Source organism: Pristiophorus japonicus, chromosome 2 (assembly GCF_044704955.1).
Source record: "Pristiophorus japonicus isolate sPriJap1 chromosome 2, sPriJap1.hap1, whole genome shotgun sequence".
In the NCBI taxonomy this organism is placed as follows: Eukaryota; Metazoa; Chordata; class Chondrichthyes; family Pristiophoridae; genus Pristiophorus; species Pristiophorus japonicus.
The window spans coordinates 310,172,428-310,189,558 of NC_091978.1; the positions used below are offsets into that span (position 1 = coordinate 310,172,428).

The 17,131-nt window shown below is 43.6% G+C and overlaps 1 protein-coding gene across 2 annotated transcripts in view; it reads left to right on the forward strand.

The window, feature by feature from the left end:
• Window positions 1-17,131, forward strand: part of glrbb (glycine receptor, beta b) — a 246,645-nt gene that overhangs the window by 108,771 nt on the left and 120,743 nt on the right. For both annotated transcript variants that reach the window (XM_070865245.1, XM_070865246.1), the window contains exons 5-6: window positions 8,627-8,856; window positions 8,970-9,052. In XM_070865245.1, the coding sequence (XP_070721346.1) occupies window positions 8,627-8,856; window positions 8,970-9,052 (313 nt within the window). The remainder of the gene's footprint in view (window positions 1-8,626; window positions 8,857-8,969; window positions 9,053-17,131) is intronic.

The window sequence follows — 17,131 nt, forward strand, 5'->3', positions numbered from 1 at the left end:
GAATGAGAGGGGAATTTTATGAAAAATATAAAATTCTGACAGTTACTGGACATGTTAGATGCAGGAAGAATGTTCCTAATGTTGGTGAAGTCCAGAACCAGAGGTCATAGTCTAAGGATAAGGGATAAGCCATTTAGGACCGAGATGAGGAGAAACGTATTCACTCAGAGAGTTGTTAACCTGTGGAATTCTCTACCTCAGAGTTGTTGATGCCAGTTCGTTAGATATATTCAAGAGGGAGTTAGATGTGGCCCTTACGGCTAAAGGGATCAAGGGGTATGGAGAGAAAGCAGGAAAGGGGTACTGAGGTGAATGATCAACCATGATCTTATTGAAGGATGGTGCAGGCTCGAAGGGCCGAATGGCCTGCTCCTGCACCTATTTTCTATGTTTCTATGTTTGCCATTATATCTGTGCCATCCAACAAAATGTCATCCAGTCTAATTCCAATTACCAGCTCTAGGTCCGTAACCTTGCACGTTACGGCACTTTAAGTGTTCATCCAACCATCTCTTAAAAATGGTGAGGGTTTTTGCATCCACCACTCTTCCAGGCAGCGAGTTCCAGATACCCACAACCCTCTGCATAAAGAAGCCCTCCCCCTCAAATCCCCTCTAAACCTTCCACTACCCAACTTAACACTATGCCCCCTTGTAATAGACCGTTCCACCAATGGAAATAGGCCCTTACCATCCACTATGTCCAGGCCCCTCAATATTTTGTACACCTCAGTATGTTCTCCTCTCCACCTCCTCTGTTCCAATGAGAACAAACCCAGCCTATCCAATCCGTCCTCATAACTAAGATTCTCCATTCCAGGCAGCATCCTAGTAAATCTCTGCACCCTCTCGAGTGCAATCACGTTCTTCCTATAATACAGCGAGCAAAACTGCATGCAGTACTCCAGCTGTGGCCTTACCAAAGTATTATACACTTTAAGCATAACCTCCCTGCCTCGGCAAATAAAGGAAAGCATTCCGTAGGCCGCTTTAACTACCTTATCCACCTGGCCTGCAACTTTCAGGAATCTGTAGACAAGCACTCCAAGGTCCCAAACGGCAGTAGGCTTTTGTAATTTAAAATACATGTATCTGTAGATTAGATTTTATCGCTGTTCTGTGCTAGGCTGTTCTGCGATTGGCTCTTGTGAATAGCTTTGATAAATAAGGAATATATTTTGAAAAGGTGAGATTCGAGGTCATTGATTTACTACTTGTGAGTATGAACTTTAATCTATACTTAATTGGACATTAGCCTAATTTTATATGCTTAACAAAATAATTTGCCAAAAAATAAATGAGGGGTTTAGGTTTTTAAAATCTACACACTACAGTAAAATACCTCCTGAAAAGCAATAAATTTAAATGAAATGAGCTGAACATTTATTTTACAAATTTTTTTGAGAATAAGTATTGACTGATTTATGAAGCCAGTGACCTACAACAGTCCCACTTGAAATCAGTTCTAATCCCATTTTAACCAGCATTTAATGTGACTGGGCAGATTTTCCCATTTTTTTGCTGGACTGTTCAGTTGTGTTTTGCAGAGCAAAGTATCCATCTCGGGAAGGAAGAAATATTTCAATGGAGCAAACACATCTGAAGAATATTTGTCAGTAGCCGTGATAAAATATACCCTTTAGATTACAGCAGGGAGCAGTGGTGATAATGAAAATAAGAATACTGCTGCAGAGTGCTAGTTGAAGCATGTAATGTGGTGCAACATTTTGGGGATGATCAAACTTGCATTTGAACTTAACTGAAACATCGTGCAGCCAATTGTTTAAGATTTCTTGATCTTCAGTTTCACAATGGCCCTTTTGGCCTGTATGCAGAATATCTGAATCGAGTCATGCTGTGATAAAATTATGGTATGAGTGGGGACAGGGGCTTACATGTCTCCTATAGTTACCCTCCTGGGTAACTATTTAACAAACTAATTAACCATTTAACGAAGAACCAATTCTGCTCAGTTTGATTTAGTTTTGGTGTCATGAATCATGAGAGAAAATTCAGAAATTACAATTTGGGGCCATAAATTAATTCACGATATGTAGCCAGATAACAGCATAGTTATGGTGAAATGTCCAATTCAGAGCTGCCATTTGGGGAAGAATCTATGGCTTGGAAATTGGTTTGTGCTGGCTGCGGGTACAAACTGGGCTCAGGGAACATTCCCTGCGCCAGAACAGGTAGGCCCCAGGCCCACCTGATAATGGGCCTCGGGCCGCGTTTACATCAGACTAGTGAGCTGCAGATGCTTGCTGGACACCCCAGGCACCTCGCCGGTGAAGAAATTTCAATTTCGGACCGCTGCGTCTAGGTCTTGGGATGGGGGGGGCGGTGCGGGTGGGTAGCGATTGTTGGGGAGGGATGCGACAAGGGATGGAAGTGATTGGGAGAGGGAAGGAGGCAGCAATCAGGAATTAGTTGCTGCCTCCTTCTGAGAGGGAGTATGGCAATTATCAGGAAAGAGTAAGGGCAGCAATCAGGAGAGAGAAAAGGAGGCAATCCGAAGGCAGCTGCCCATGGTTTTAGTGTGGAGCCAGAAGGATCAAATGTCTGTCTGATCTACTGAAATTTAGCCTTTTAATAAATATTTACATAGTAAAACAACAACAGGAGACAGTTATGTTTCTTGAACTGTATAATTTTCAACAAATGGATAGAGAATGCACAGTCAGCTGAAACTGATAGTCACTTTGACTAAAGAAGAGACATGGAGGTTAATTTCCAACCCCAAAGATGGTAGTATGATGAAAATAACAGTGCAGCATTTACTCCCCTGTTTCCACTGACGTTCGTTTCTCCGCCATTTTGGTTGGGGTCTTGAAATGGGTACCCCAGGCACCTGCGGGAAATGGGTAGGGGCCTTATTAGCTCATGCAAATCATGATCCTATAATGTCAATAGGACCCAGATGCAATTTTGAAGTACTAATGGGAGAAATGTGTGCTACGAATGTTCTGCCCATAGGTACCTGGCATTCAGTGGCTTAACCAGTGGTCATTCAAGGCACCACTGCAGGCTGCTCAAAAGAAGTCTAAAAACAGGTTTGTAAACTTTTTGTGTGTGATTTAGATGACCATTAAATTTTCTCCTGGCCGAACAAAAATCAACCCCTGTGATGCCTGGTTCTACATGGTCCTTCCCTGGGACCGCGTCTCCCCCGCCACCCCCCCCCCCCGACTTATCTGGACAAGCTGGGCTCCACAGTAGACCTGCCAGATGGTTGGCTCCCTCTGATTAGCGAAGCATTCCAAATATGTAAGCATACGAACATACGAATTTGATGGGCAGGAAAAGATCAGTTGGTCCATTCAGCCTGCGTCACACGCATGATGGCTGGAGTATCATGACTAGGCACATCCCTCCACGGCATGTAATCTGGGGCACAGTCAAAAAAAAAAGGAAAAAACCCAGGGCCAATAATATATACTCTGGAAAATTATTAGCAAACCCTTTAGGCGATTGAAAGCAGTTCAGGCAATCACATAGAGCAAATGTTATTTATAAAGCCAGCAGGGTTGATTTTCCCCGGATACTTTAGGTGCTAAAGAGCCTCCGAGGTGGCCAAGATGGGGTCATGAGCTGCCTTTAGCACAAGTCACCACCTTGGTAAAGGAGTTGAAGCATGTGCTAGGAATGGTCGTCCGAGGATCGTCAAGGCTCTGATTGACAATTAAGTTGCCTGCTCACACTCATTAAAGAGGTTGCATGCTATTTTGCTGGCTAGTGCTTCAATTAATGACCTCTCCTAATATCAACCAACTGAACAGTAAAGAAGTAATTGCTGAGGATTTCTAGCGTTACTTAAAGCCATACCCAGCTTTCACTGTTCACTGACCAGACTGCGTTTGAAGAAGACTTCTGAGACACATCGGGAGACTTTCTGGGATATTTGGTCAAGACTTCACTAACACACTGTCAACATTTTCCCCACAAATTCTCTGACGACTTCCCTAAAAAGCATGAGGGCTGTGCTACTTTACTTTATTGGAGACCTTATAGGAGTCACCAGGCGAAAAGGAGTGGTTATGGGAGTTCTTGGGGGTCTCCCTTGATCTGGGATGGGAGGAGGAGACAAGGTCAGGCGGAGCATCACCAGCTTCTGTAGGAGAGAGAGAGGGAGACAGGGCGAGGTGAGCTCCAGATTCATTCTGACTTGTTGCATGCTCTACAATTTGCCGATCATGAGAGACCAGCCGTTACCACCAGCAATTGTACTAAAGGGACACGCAGGAGCCACAAGAGGGTTCCAGGTAGAAGGCCTGCATCTGGGAGGGATGTTTGCCATCATCTATTTGAAGACTGCTTTTGAGAGACGTGCTCCACCATCAAGCTCTGGAGCACTGTTGCCACATGATGTACCTTCCACGACTGGGGATCCATCAAGAAGTCCACCATCTGCGCTCAATCCTTTCAACGCCCTTCCCCATGAAAAGCACAAAAAATTCCACCAATTCCAACACTACACAATGACCATATTCACTATTTATTTAGAACATACGCAAACAATGAAACCATGACAACCAACATCACTTATAAATATATTGCTATTCACCCTGGTGCTTACCCTTAGTGGCTATCATTTAAGTGCTCTTGCCGACTCTGGTGCTTCTATGGTGTTCCCAGTGGCAGCAGCACACGAGGTCGATGGCTGCTGAGCTACTGAAGAAGGCAGTTCTGATGTCCTCTTGGGATGCCCGCGAGAGGTTGTGTTCCGTGATGTCTCCGCCTCAGGTGGCACCATCTCAGAATGGGCTTCAGCTGTCTGGGCCACCTGGCTGACGGGCAAGGGCACTGGTGGAGTGCGAAGGAAGGAGCAGGAATGCTGCAATCCAGAGAGAGGCCAGTAGGTTCCTGCTCCATGATTCCCACGCCACGATTTCAAGGTGTCTGTTCAGCCAGCCTAGTGATCTACTGGAGAACAGGTCTGTGGGCAGATGAGATACTCTGCAAGCCCCTTTCTACAGAGGAGCCCACAACCACCATGGCAGCTGCTTGAGCTTCCATTGCAGCACTTTGCCGTTCCATGTCAGCAGCATTGACTGCAGTGGAAACGGCGACCTCAGTCATCAGATGTTGCATGATGTTGGGCTCTGCAAGTCGCTGGATGGAATTGGCCAGCCTCTCCACGCTGGAGAGGATGAGTTGCAGGCTCTGTGTCAAGCCACGGGCCAGGCTGGAAGTGGACTCCTCCATTCCCCTAGCTGCAACCTGTAAGCATTCAGGCAGACTCTCTAATGCACCAGGCTTTTGGTTTGTTAAACCCATCATCTTTTGAACATCTCAGCGAGTCCGGCAGCATCTGTGGAGAGAAAACCAGATTTAACGTTTCGGGTCGACCCGCTGGGATTTCCAGCATTTTCTGTTTTTATTTCATATTCCAGCATCCGCAGTATTTTGCTTTTGTATCTTTCTTTTGAAGGTTGGCTCTGTAAAGTTCTCATTTGACTCCTGTACAGCACAACAGGTATCCGACCTTGCCTCTCTGGCACCTGTGCTGTCCTTTCCACCCAACATGGCTGCTTCCATCCCACTGTGAGGATCTGTGTTCTAACCTAGCCTCCAAGTTACATATGGGGCCTGAAATTCTGCTAAAGGTCTTCCCGTGGGCAAACTAAAGAAAAAAGATTAAAAAACTATGCACTTACCTGTTGCTGCTGCGCCCGCTCGAACTTCCAAGCCTGAGGCCTTCAATCCTATGCATTGGAGCGCATGCACGTTGGGACGTGCGCAGGGCTGGAGCTGTAGTCACATGGCTCTGGGCAGCCAATCAAGGTAAAGTATTTTGTCATTCATAATAATGGGAACTCCGTAAGTTGGAGTTCCCATTATTATGAATGAGAACCACCTGCCCCCCCTCCACCCAAACACACAAAAAATCAATAAAAAATAGAAAAATACACAACATATTTAAAAACCATTTAAATTAAAGTTCTTATAAAAAAAGAATATTTTCCTGACTTTTTTTAAACATGCCTTAAAATAATCTTACAGTAGTGGGGGAGGGTTTTTAACAATAAAGTATGTTTTCATATGTGTTTATTTAATTTTAATGTGTTCATGTATTTTTAAACACCTGTGCCTGTAAAAGTAGGCTGTACGCCTGCTTTTTCAGGCGTAGGATTTTTGAGGACATTTGTAAATATCGTAAATCTTGCCCTGCAAGTGTCCTTGCTCACGATCTGAGGATGATCTGTCAAGCCAGAAACTTGACAGATCGGAAAAGCCGGTTTTCAGCGCATGCGCATTGCGCGCTGAAACCCGGCTTTTCCGATGCCTTCCTCGGTCCGTAGGAACTTCGTACGGACCCGAGACATCGAAATTTCAGGGCCAAGGTGTCGGTCTCTGAACTGGTGCCTGCGAGAGTGGTGGCGATTCATGCAGTGCCTTCTTCCTCACTCTCTTCCTCTGCGTGGGTGGGGGGTGGGGGGGTGGGGGGGGATGAAGTGGCTCTTGCTCATCTTCCACTTCCTCCTGGTTGTGAGGTGGATCTTGCTCCTAGGAGCCTGCAATGATAAAGGTGTTAGGGTGCAGCGTGTGTGACCACTATAGGAGGATGTATTTGATGAGACCATATGGAGCTGTGAGTGAGGATAGATTTTGGGGGGGGCGGTTAGGGATCAGGAATAGTTGTGGATATGTAAGGAAATTGGAGTTTCCTGTCGGCGATCTGCCCCCTACTCTGCCTGTGGCCACAGTGTCTACCGCTCCCCTCCCGATCACCGCTAGCACTGTCACCTCCAGGGGAGTGAAGATATGCTTCCTCTCCCCTGGTAAGGTCCTGTTGCACCTGTTATGTGCTATCTTGTCCTGGAAGACAAAGAGTGGTGATTGTGAATGAGTGTATTGACATGTGTGTGTGTGTGTGTGTGAGATGCCTCATATGGTTGAAGAGCTATGAGATGTGTGAGGTTTGAGTAGTGCCTGTGAAGGATGAAATAGTTTTGGTTGTGTTAATGTCAGTGTAAAGTTAGACGGTGGATGCAGTGTGTTGAGGTTGTGATGCTGGTGGTGGTGCAGGTATTGAGCATAATGTTGTCAGATGGGATCTTACGTTGACTACTTGTGTCAAGTCATTAAATATCACACTGGAGACACGTCCTGGGGGCAGGGCTCGTGGCTGTTACTGCCTGGGCGATCTCTTCCCACATCTGCCGCATTAGCTGCCTCTGTGGCTTCCTTTCTCCCTGCGGATAAAGGACATCCCTCCTCTGGACCTCCTTAACCAGGACCTCTACAGCCATTTGTGCATGCTCTCCCTCAGTCCTTGAGCCATCCTGAAACATTCTGTTGTGTGTCAGGCAGTGCACACCACAATTCAGTGGAAGTGGTTGCGTGGAGGCTACATGTACTGCTCCAGGAAAATTGCTTATAATCACCTTCACCTAGGTGGGCTGCATCCAATGACTAAAGAGCCACACTTACCCCTTACAATTTGGTGGGGGGTCCCCTGCACCCATTAAACCCAATGGTGTAAATCCAATATTCCATGCCGGCGCACTGCTCACTGGGGCTGTCTGGAGTGCCGACAAGAACACAACCGCTTTGTCTCAGAGGCGGGAATACTTCCACTGAGCTAGTGGTCACTCCATCTGGACGGGAGTATCCTACTGGATGTCAACTCAGTATTTGGAGACCATGGTGTGGATTTCTCCCCAGCATGATATCAGTGTGGCTGGTGGACACGCCTGCTGACTATCCTGTAGTTCTGGTTAATTTTGATTACCGGGATTTACTTGCTTTTGGCCAAAGGGCTACGGACCGAAACCGAGCATGCCAGAGCAACCCACCAACTCCCGGCTGCTGTAAAATTGTGTGGCCTGGTTGTCCTCCAGGCTGGAGGGGGGAGTGGGTGGCGATCTCTGGGTGGGGGAACCAGAGCAGTAGTAGCCTAGGCTAGATTTGGGGGCCGGGAGGAAAACTCCTGCACAAAATGAAGAGGTTCTCGCCCTTCGACCATATCGCCACCATCTACTGATCAGAGTTTGCACAACCCACCGTTTGATTATGGGGACCCACTCAAAACAGGCTCAGTGAACATTGCTGCAATCATAATGGTAGCAGCAGGTCATTGTCCCCCATTTACAGAGCATTAGTGCTCCATTTCTAAGATGCAGAAGGGGAAAAAATTCAACCTCATATTCCAGTCTCCATTTACCTGGGCTGTTTGGAGCGGGGCTCGAACCCTTCTCACTCAGAGGCAGGAATGGTACCACTAAATCCAAGGCTCACTTCATAAAATAATCATTGAGCAGGACTTTTATATTAAGAGCATTCAGTTTACACAGATTAACATTGAATGTCAACAGAATTCAGTGCTAGACATTTGTCATTCTGATGCAGCCAGTGGATACCATTCATCTGTAAGATTATCATCAAAATGGATGCAAGTATAAATCTCTAGAAATAAAAACAGTTAACATTTCTGATTAGTACCAATGAGAGCTCCTACATTAACCTATCCTTCTCTTTCAGATGCTGATAAATCTGCTGTGTATTTCCAGTATTTTGGTTTTATTTGATTTAGAGCTTCACAGCTTTTCTTTTTAAATTCTCTATAATTAATTGTTAAATTTTTCTCTCAAAACTAACCTGACTTTCAACTTCTGTTTTGATAGGACTATAGGGTCAATATTTTCCTCAGACAAAAATGGAACGATCCTCGACTCAAACTGCCAACTGATTTTAAAGCCTCAGATGCGCTGACTGTGGACCCATCACTGTTTAACTGCTTATGGAAACCGGATTTATTTTTTGCAAATGAAAAGAATGCAAATTTCCACGATGTAACGCAAGAGAACATCCTGATCTTCATATTCCGGAACGGCGATGTGCTGCTCAGCATGAGGTGAGATTAAAAACTTAGGACTACTCAAGAAGACACTGAATACATTTGCTAAAAGCTCTGTTTTTATAACAATCAAAAGTGGGTAATGTTTTCCCTTCTCTTTCATATTTCAGGTTGTCAATAACTCTTTCATGCCCACTTGATTTGATTCTGTTTCCCATGGACACGCAACGTTGCAAGATTCAACTCGAAAGCTGTATGTTTCATGAATATTTACACGAAGATAGATGCATAGACAGATAGGTGTTGTTGAGATTGTTAATTTACAAGCAGTTGCTGTTTGTACAAAGTTTAGCTGAATTACTTATTTGATACAACACTTTTTTTTTTAATACTTTTCGTGGCTCAGGGAAGGGGAAATTTCAGCCAGGAGGGACAATTTTCACTCTCAGCATGGGCAGTAAACTGGCAACCATGGATTGGTCGCCTTCAATGGAACTGAAAATTGGTCTGGGCATAAAAGTGGTGGAGGATCTGCTTGTGCCGAAAACTGAAAATTACCCCAGAGTTCCTGATTCTGATCAGTTTAGTGATCCCTGCTGGAAAAGATGCATATGTGAATGTCAGATGAGGTCCGAATTAGGCTTAGCACTGGTTATCCTGCCAGAAGGCACCATTTAGACACATGTAAAGAATGATCACTGGGACAAGATAGCGGAGAGCTCCAAGCACCCTTGGAATTGTATCCCAGCAAGCTTTACTTCCTTCGAAAAAGGGAAATTTGGGAGAATTTTTTTTGTTGAGAATCTCAACTAGAACATAAGAACATAATGTAGCAATAGGAGCAGGTGTAGGTCATTCGGCCCCTTGAAGCCTACTCCACCATTCAATAAGACCATGGCTGATCTTCTACCTCAATTCCACCTTCCCACACTATTCCCATATCCCTTGATTCCATGATTTTCTGAAAATCTATTGAACTCTATCTTGAATATATTCAACAAGTGAGCATCCACAGCCCTCTGGGGTAGAGAATTCCAAAGATTCACAAATCTTTGCATGAAGAAATTTCTTCTCATCTCAGTCCTAAATGGCTGACCCCTTATTCTGAGACTGTGACCCCTAGTTCTAGGCTCCCCAGCCAGGGGAAACATCCTCCCTGCATCTGCCCTGTAAGAATTTGATATGTAAAAACCGATAGCAAGAGTTTCTATAGGTATATAAAAAAGAAAAGAGTGGCTAGAGTAAATGTTGGTCCCTTAGAGGACGAGACTGGGGAATTAGTAATGGGGAACATGGAGATGGCAGAAACTCTGAACAAATATTTTGTATCAATATTTATGGTAGAGGACACTAATAATATTCCAACAGTGGATAGTCAAGGGGCTATGGGGGGGAGGAACTTAACACAATCACAATCACGAAGGAAGTGATACTCAGTAAGATAATGGGATTAAAGGCAGATAAATCCCCTGGACCTGATGGCTTGCATCCTCGGGTCTTAAGAGAAGTAGCGGCAGGAATAGTGGATGCATTGGTTGTAATTTACCAAAATTCCCTGGATTCTGGGGTGGTCCCAGCAGATTGGAAAACTGCAAATGTAACGCCCCTATTTAAAAAAGGAGGCTGATTAAAAAGCAGGAAACTATAGACCAGTTAGCCTAACATCTATGGTTGGGAAAATGTTGGAGTCCATTATTAAAGAAGCAGTAGCAGGACATTTGGAAAAGCAAAATTCATTCAGGCAGAGTCGGCATGGATTTATGAAGGGGAAGCCATGTTTGACAAATTTGTTAGAATTCTTTGAGGATGCAACAAACAGGGTGGATAAAGGGGAACCAGTGGATGTGGTGTATTTGGACTTCCAGAAGGCATTTGACAAGGTGCCACATAAAAGGTTATTGCACAAGATAAAAGTTCACAGTATTGGGGGTAATATATTAGCATGGATAGCTAATGAACAGAAAACAGAGAGTAGGGATAAATGGTTCATTCTCGGGTTGGCAATCCGTAACCAGTGGGGTGCCACAGGGATCAGTGCTGGGACCCCAACTATTTACAATCTATATTAACGACTTGGAGGAAAGGACTGAGTGTAACATAGCCAAATTTGCCGATGATACAAAGATGGGAGGAAAAGGAGTGTGTGAAGAGAACACACACAATCTGCAAAAGGACAGACCGGCTCAGAGTGGGCAAAAATTTGACAGATGGAGTATAATGTTGGAAAGTGTGAGGTAATGCACTTTGGCAGAAAAAAATCAAAGTGCAAGTTATTATTTAAAAGTAGAAAGATTGCAAAGTGCTGCAGTACAGCGGGACCTGGGGGTCCTGGTGCATGAAACATAAAAGGTTAGTATGCAGGTACAGCAAGTGATGAGGAAGGCCAATAGAATCTTGGCCTTTATTGCAAAGGGGATGGAATAGAAAAGCAGGGAAGTCTTGCTACAGTTGTACAGGGTATTGGTGAGGCCACACCTGGAATACTGCGTGCAGTTTTGGTTTCCATATTTACGAAAGGATATACTTGCTTTGGAGGCAGTTCAGAGAAAGTTCACAAGGTTGATTCCAGAAATGAGGGGTTGACTGATAAGGAAAGGTTGTGTAGGTTGGGCCTCTACTCGTTGGAATTCAGAAGAATGAGAGGTGATCTTATCGAAATGTATAAGATTATGAGGGGGCTTGACAAGGTGGATGCAGAGAGGATGCTTCCACTGATAGGGGTGACTAGAACTAGAGGGCATAATCTTAGAATAAGGGGCCGCCCATTTAAAACTGAGATGAGGAGAAATTTCTTCTCTGAGAGTTGTGGATCTGTGGAATTCGCTGCCTCTGAGAGCTGTGGAAGCAGGGACATTGAATAAATTTAAGACAGAAATAGACAGTTTCTTAAACGATAAGGGAATAAGGGGTTATGGAGAGTGGGCAGGGAAGTGGACCTGAGTCCATGATCGGATCAGCCATGATCGTATTAAATGGTGGAGCAAGCTTGAGGGACCGTATGGCCTACTCCTGCTCCTATTTCTTATGTTCTTATGAGTTCACCTCAAATTCTTCTAAATTCTAGGGAATATAGGCCTCGTCTTCTCAATCTCTCCACATAGAACAATCACCCCCATCCCAGATCAGTCTGGTGAATCTTCTAAGGCAAGTGTATCCTTCATTAGGTAAGGAGACCAAGACTGTACAGAGTACTTCAGGTGTAATCTCAACAAGGCCCTATATGATTGCAGTAAGCCTTCTTTATTCTTATACTCCAATCCTTTTGTAATAAAGGCTAACATACCATTTGCTTTCCTTATTGCTTGCTCTACCTGCAGGTTAACTTTCAGTGATTCGTGTACAAGGAGACCCACGTCTCTGAATACTAACATTTCCCAGTTTCTCACCATTAAAAAATATTCTGCATTTCCATTTTTCCAAGAGTGGATAATTCCAAATTTCTCCACATTATAGCCCATCTGCTATGTTCTTTCCCACTCGCTTAACCTGTCTATATCCTTTTGCAGTTTCTGTGCATCATCTTCACAACTGACTTTCCCACCGAGCTTTATATCGTCAGCAAACCTGGATACATTTTACTCAGTCCTCATCTAAGTCATTGATATAAATTCTAAATAGCTGAGGCCCAAGCACAGTTACAGCCTGCCAATGACTGGTTTTCCCTACTCTCTGTTTATTAAGCAATCCTCTGTCCATGCTAATATATTACCCCTAACCCCATGAGCCCTTACATAAGAACATAAGACATAGGAGCAGGAATAGGCCATTTAGCCCCCTGAGCCTGCTCCGCCATTCAATAAGATCATGGCTGATCTGATCCTGATCTCAACATCACTTCCCCGCCCGTTCCCCATAACCCTTGACTCCCTTTTCATTCAAAAATCTGTCTAGCTCCACCCTAAATATATTCAAAGACCCAGCCTGCACAGCTCTCTGGGATAGAGAATTCCACAGATTAACAACCCTCAGAGAAGAAATTCCTCCTCATTTCTGTTTTAAATAGACGACCCCTTATTTTGAAATTGTGCCCCTAGTTCTAGATTCCCCCATGAGGGAAAGCATCCTCTCTGCATCTACTCTGTCAAGCTCCCTCAGAATCTTGCGTAGCAACCTTTTATGTGGCACCTTATTGAATGCCTTTTGGAAATCCAAATATACTATATCCACTGGTTCCCCTTTAGCTTCTCTGCTAGTTACATCCTAAAAAACCCTAATAAATCTGTTAAACACAATTTCCCTTTCCTAAAATTATGACTTTTTAAGTGCCCTTTTCTGCAGCCAACTCTTTTTGAACCCTAGGATGTAGGTCATCAGGTCCAGGGGAATTGCTGGCTTTTAGTCCCATTATTTTCTCCAGTACTTTTTCTCTACTGATATTAATTACTTTAAGTTCCTCATTCTTACTAGCCCCTTGGTTCCACACTATTTTTGGTATGCTTTTTGTGTCTTCTGTGAAGCCGGGGTGAAGTATTTGTTTAATGTTTCTGCCACTCCCTTATCCCCATCATACTTTCTCTGTCCCAGCCTGTAAGGGACCCACATTTACTTTCGCTAATCTCTTCCTTTTTACATACCTATAGAAGCTTTTACACTCTGTGTTTATGTCTCTTGGTAGTTTACTCTCATTCTATTTACTCTCTCTTGATCAATTTCTTGGTTCCTCCTTTGCTGAATTCTAAATTCCTCCCAGTCCTCAGGTTTATTACTCTTTTTGGCAACATTATAAACCTCCTCCCTTAACTTCTCTTGTTAGACATGGTCGGACTATTTTTCCTCTGATTGTTTTTATTCCTTAAGAGAATGTATATTCGTTGTGAATTATGAATTGTTTATTTAAATGTTTGCCATTGCTTAAACACCATCATATCTGATAATCTAGTTTCCCAACATATCTTAGCCAACTCACCTCTCATACCGACCAAGTTTGCTTTATTCAGATTTAAGACCCTATTTTCAGACTTAGCTAAATCACTCTCAAACTCAATATAAAAATCAATCATATTATGATCACTGCACTCCAGAGGCTCCTTTACTACAAGGTAATTAATTAACCTTAATACAAAAGCAAAATACTGCGGATGCTGCGAATCTGAAATGAAAAATGCAGGATATACTCAGCAGGTTGGGCAGCATTTGAGGAGAGCGAAACAGAGTTAACATTTCAGGTCGATCACCTTTTGTCAGATCTGAAATTATTGTCTCATTGCACAATACTAGTTCTAAAATAGCATGTTCCCTAGTTGGTTCCTCAACATACGATCTAGAAAACTGCCTTCAATGCATTCCATGAACTTTTCCTCTGTTCTATTATTGCAAATTTGTTGTATCCTTGTTACATGCACTTCTAATTTCCTGATTTTAAACTGTGCCCAATACTACAACTTCTGTTAGGGGGCCTATAAACTACTATCACCAGCCTTTTCTGCCCCATGTTGTTTCTTGGCTCCACCCAGCGTGATTAGCAACTTGCTTTATCTCATTCTTTATCATCAGGGCTTTCCAACCCCTCCTTTTTCATTCTTAAAAGTCAAATATTCTGGAATATTTAGTTCCCAACCTTGGTCACTCTTAAACCACTTCTCCATAATGGCTATTAAATTAAATGCATTTACTTCTATCTGTGCTATTAAGTAATTATTTTGTTGTGAATGCTTTGTGCATTCAGAAATAGTGCCATTGGGCTGGACTTTTGGCTTGTTGCCAGCTCTGTTTTCACCTCGGAGAGGCGGCAATGGCGGTAAGCTCTTCCGGGCAGGCAGCCAGCTTCCAGTGCCCTGCCAGGATTTTCATGGCTGGTTTTGGCAGGGCGTGGAGCATTGCCGCCCGGAAGAGGCGAGCTCCTGTGCAACCCCACTGGTTGCGACACCGGCTCGATTTTAGCTCTCGCCCGATCTGTAGAGCGCCGTGCTGGGACCGCCTGTGAAAGCGGGCGATATGAGCTGCAGCAGCTGCAAAGCTGTCAGTAATGGCGACCTCAGGTAAATGTGATTGTTGTTTTACATTTTTTTGCAATTTATGTTGTGGTGGTGTGAGTTATTTATTGGAAATGTTTTTGGTGTTTTTTTATTTATTTTTTTCTCCCCAGGCCTCTCTTAGAATGCTCAGAGGCCAGCTGTTTAGTTCGCGATTTTTGCATGCTCAGCCGGCCTAGTGCCCAAAGAGAGGTGTGCAACGCCTCCCTTAGTGCACCGACCCACACTCAGGGCTGCCGAATTTTGCTGACTGAGGCGCAAACTGTTCCCGGGAGCAAACTTTAACCCCCCTGCCCCCATTACCGCCCCGAAATGAGCAAAGTCGAAAATCCAGCCCATAACCTTTTGACTCTTTTTCTGTTTTTCCATGCTGTTACGTTAGTCATTCTTGCCCTATTACGTTTGTTAAGCTCTCTGTCCCTTTCTGACCCACTCTGCTTATTTTTACCCAAATCACTGCTCTGCTCTATAGCCTTGACAATTCTCTTGCTGCTTTTGAATTTACTCTTTCCTGAATCCTCCCCCACCCGCTTCATTAGTTTAAAGCACTATCTACCACACTAGTTATTCGATTCACCAGGACACTGATTCCAGCCTAGTTCCTCTTTCCCCAGTACTGGTGCCAGTTACGAACAGGGCACTTAGCAAAGCATACTATGATTAGGCAGAGTCAACATGCAGTTTCTGTTAACTGTTGACAACAGTTCATTTTACAGTTTTTAAAGTTTTAAGTTAAATTCAAAACATTAAACTAAATTTCAGTTTTTACACCTAGTACTCACTCAGCACTTACCAGAGATTTCCACTCTCTCCAAATTCCCAACTTTCCAACTTTTACACTTTGGTTAAGTGCACTCCATTTGTCCTCTCTGTGTAGACCATTCTGTAGATAAAAAAATATTTTTTTGATGGAGCTCTGACTATTAATTCAATTAGAAATTACTGATGGTTACTTTAACAGATGAACACAATGTGTTACTTTTATGGAGGCGTTAACCTATTCAAAATAAACTAATTGTAAAAATAGTAGACAAAGGAATCTCGTGAGAATAAGAACATAAGAAATAGAAGCATGAGTAGGCCATACGCCCCTCGAGCCTGCTCCGCCATTTAATACGCTCATGGCTGATCCAGTCATAGACTCAGGTCCACTACCCTGCCTGCTCTCCATAACCCATTAATCCTTTATCGGTTAAGAAACTGTCTATCTCTGTCTTAAATTTATTCAATGTCCCGACTTCCACAGCTCTCTGAGGCAGCGAATTCCACAGATTTACAACCCTCTGAGGGAAGAAATTCCTCCTCATCTCCGTTTTAATTAGGCGGCCCCTTATTCTACCTTGTCTAAGATTATGCCCCCTCGTTCTAGTCTTCCCTGTCAGTGGAAACATCCTCTCTGCATCCACCTTGTCAAGCCCCTCATAATCTTATACATTTTGATAAGATCACCTCTCATTCTTCTGAATTCCAATGAGTAGAGGCCCAACCTACACAACCCCTCATTTCTAGAATCAACCTAGTGAACCTTCTCTGAACTGCCTCCAAAGCAAGTATATCCTTTTGTAAATATGGAAACCAAAACTGTATGCAGTATTCCAGGTGTGGCCTCACCAATACCTTGTATAACTGTAGCAAGACTTCCCTGCTTTTATACTCTATCCCCTTTGCAATAAAGGCCAAGATTCTATTGGCCTTCCTCATCACTTGCTGTACCTGCATACTAACCTTTTCTGTTTCATGCACAAGTACCCCCAGGTCCCGCTGTACTGCAACACTTTGCAATCTTTCTCCATTTAAATAATAACTTGTTCTTTGATTTTTTTTCTGCCAAAGTGCATGGCTCACACTTTCCAACACTATACTCCATCTGCCAAATTTTTGCTCACTCACTTAGCCTGTCTATGTCCTTTTGAAGATTTTTTGTGTCCTCCTCACACATTGCTTTTCCTCTCATCTTTGTATCGTCAGCAAACTTGGCTACGTTACGCTCGGTCCTTTCTTCCAAGTCGTTAATATAGATTGTAAATAGTTGGGGTCCCAGCACTGATCCCTGCGGCACCCCACTAGTTACTGATTGCCAACCTGAGAATGAACCATTTATCCCGACTCTCTGTTTTCTGTTAGTTAGCCAATCCTCTATCCATGCTAATATATTAACCCAACCCCGTGAACTTTTATCTTGTGCAGTAACCTTTTATGTGGCACCTTGTCAAATGCCTTCTGGAAGTCCAAATACACCACATCCACTGGTTCCCCTTTATCCACCCTATTTGTTACATCCTCAAAGAATTCCAGCAAATTTGTCAAATGTGACTTCCCCTTCATAAATCTAATTATTATCAGTGACATTAACTTTTAGC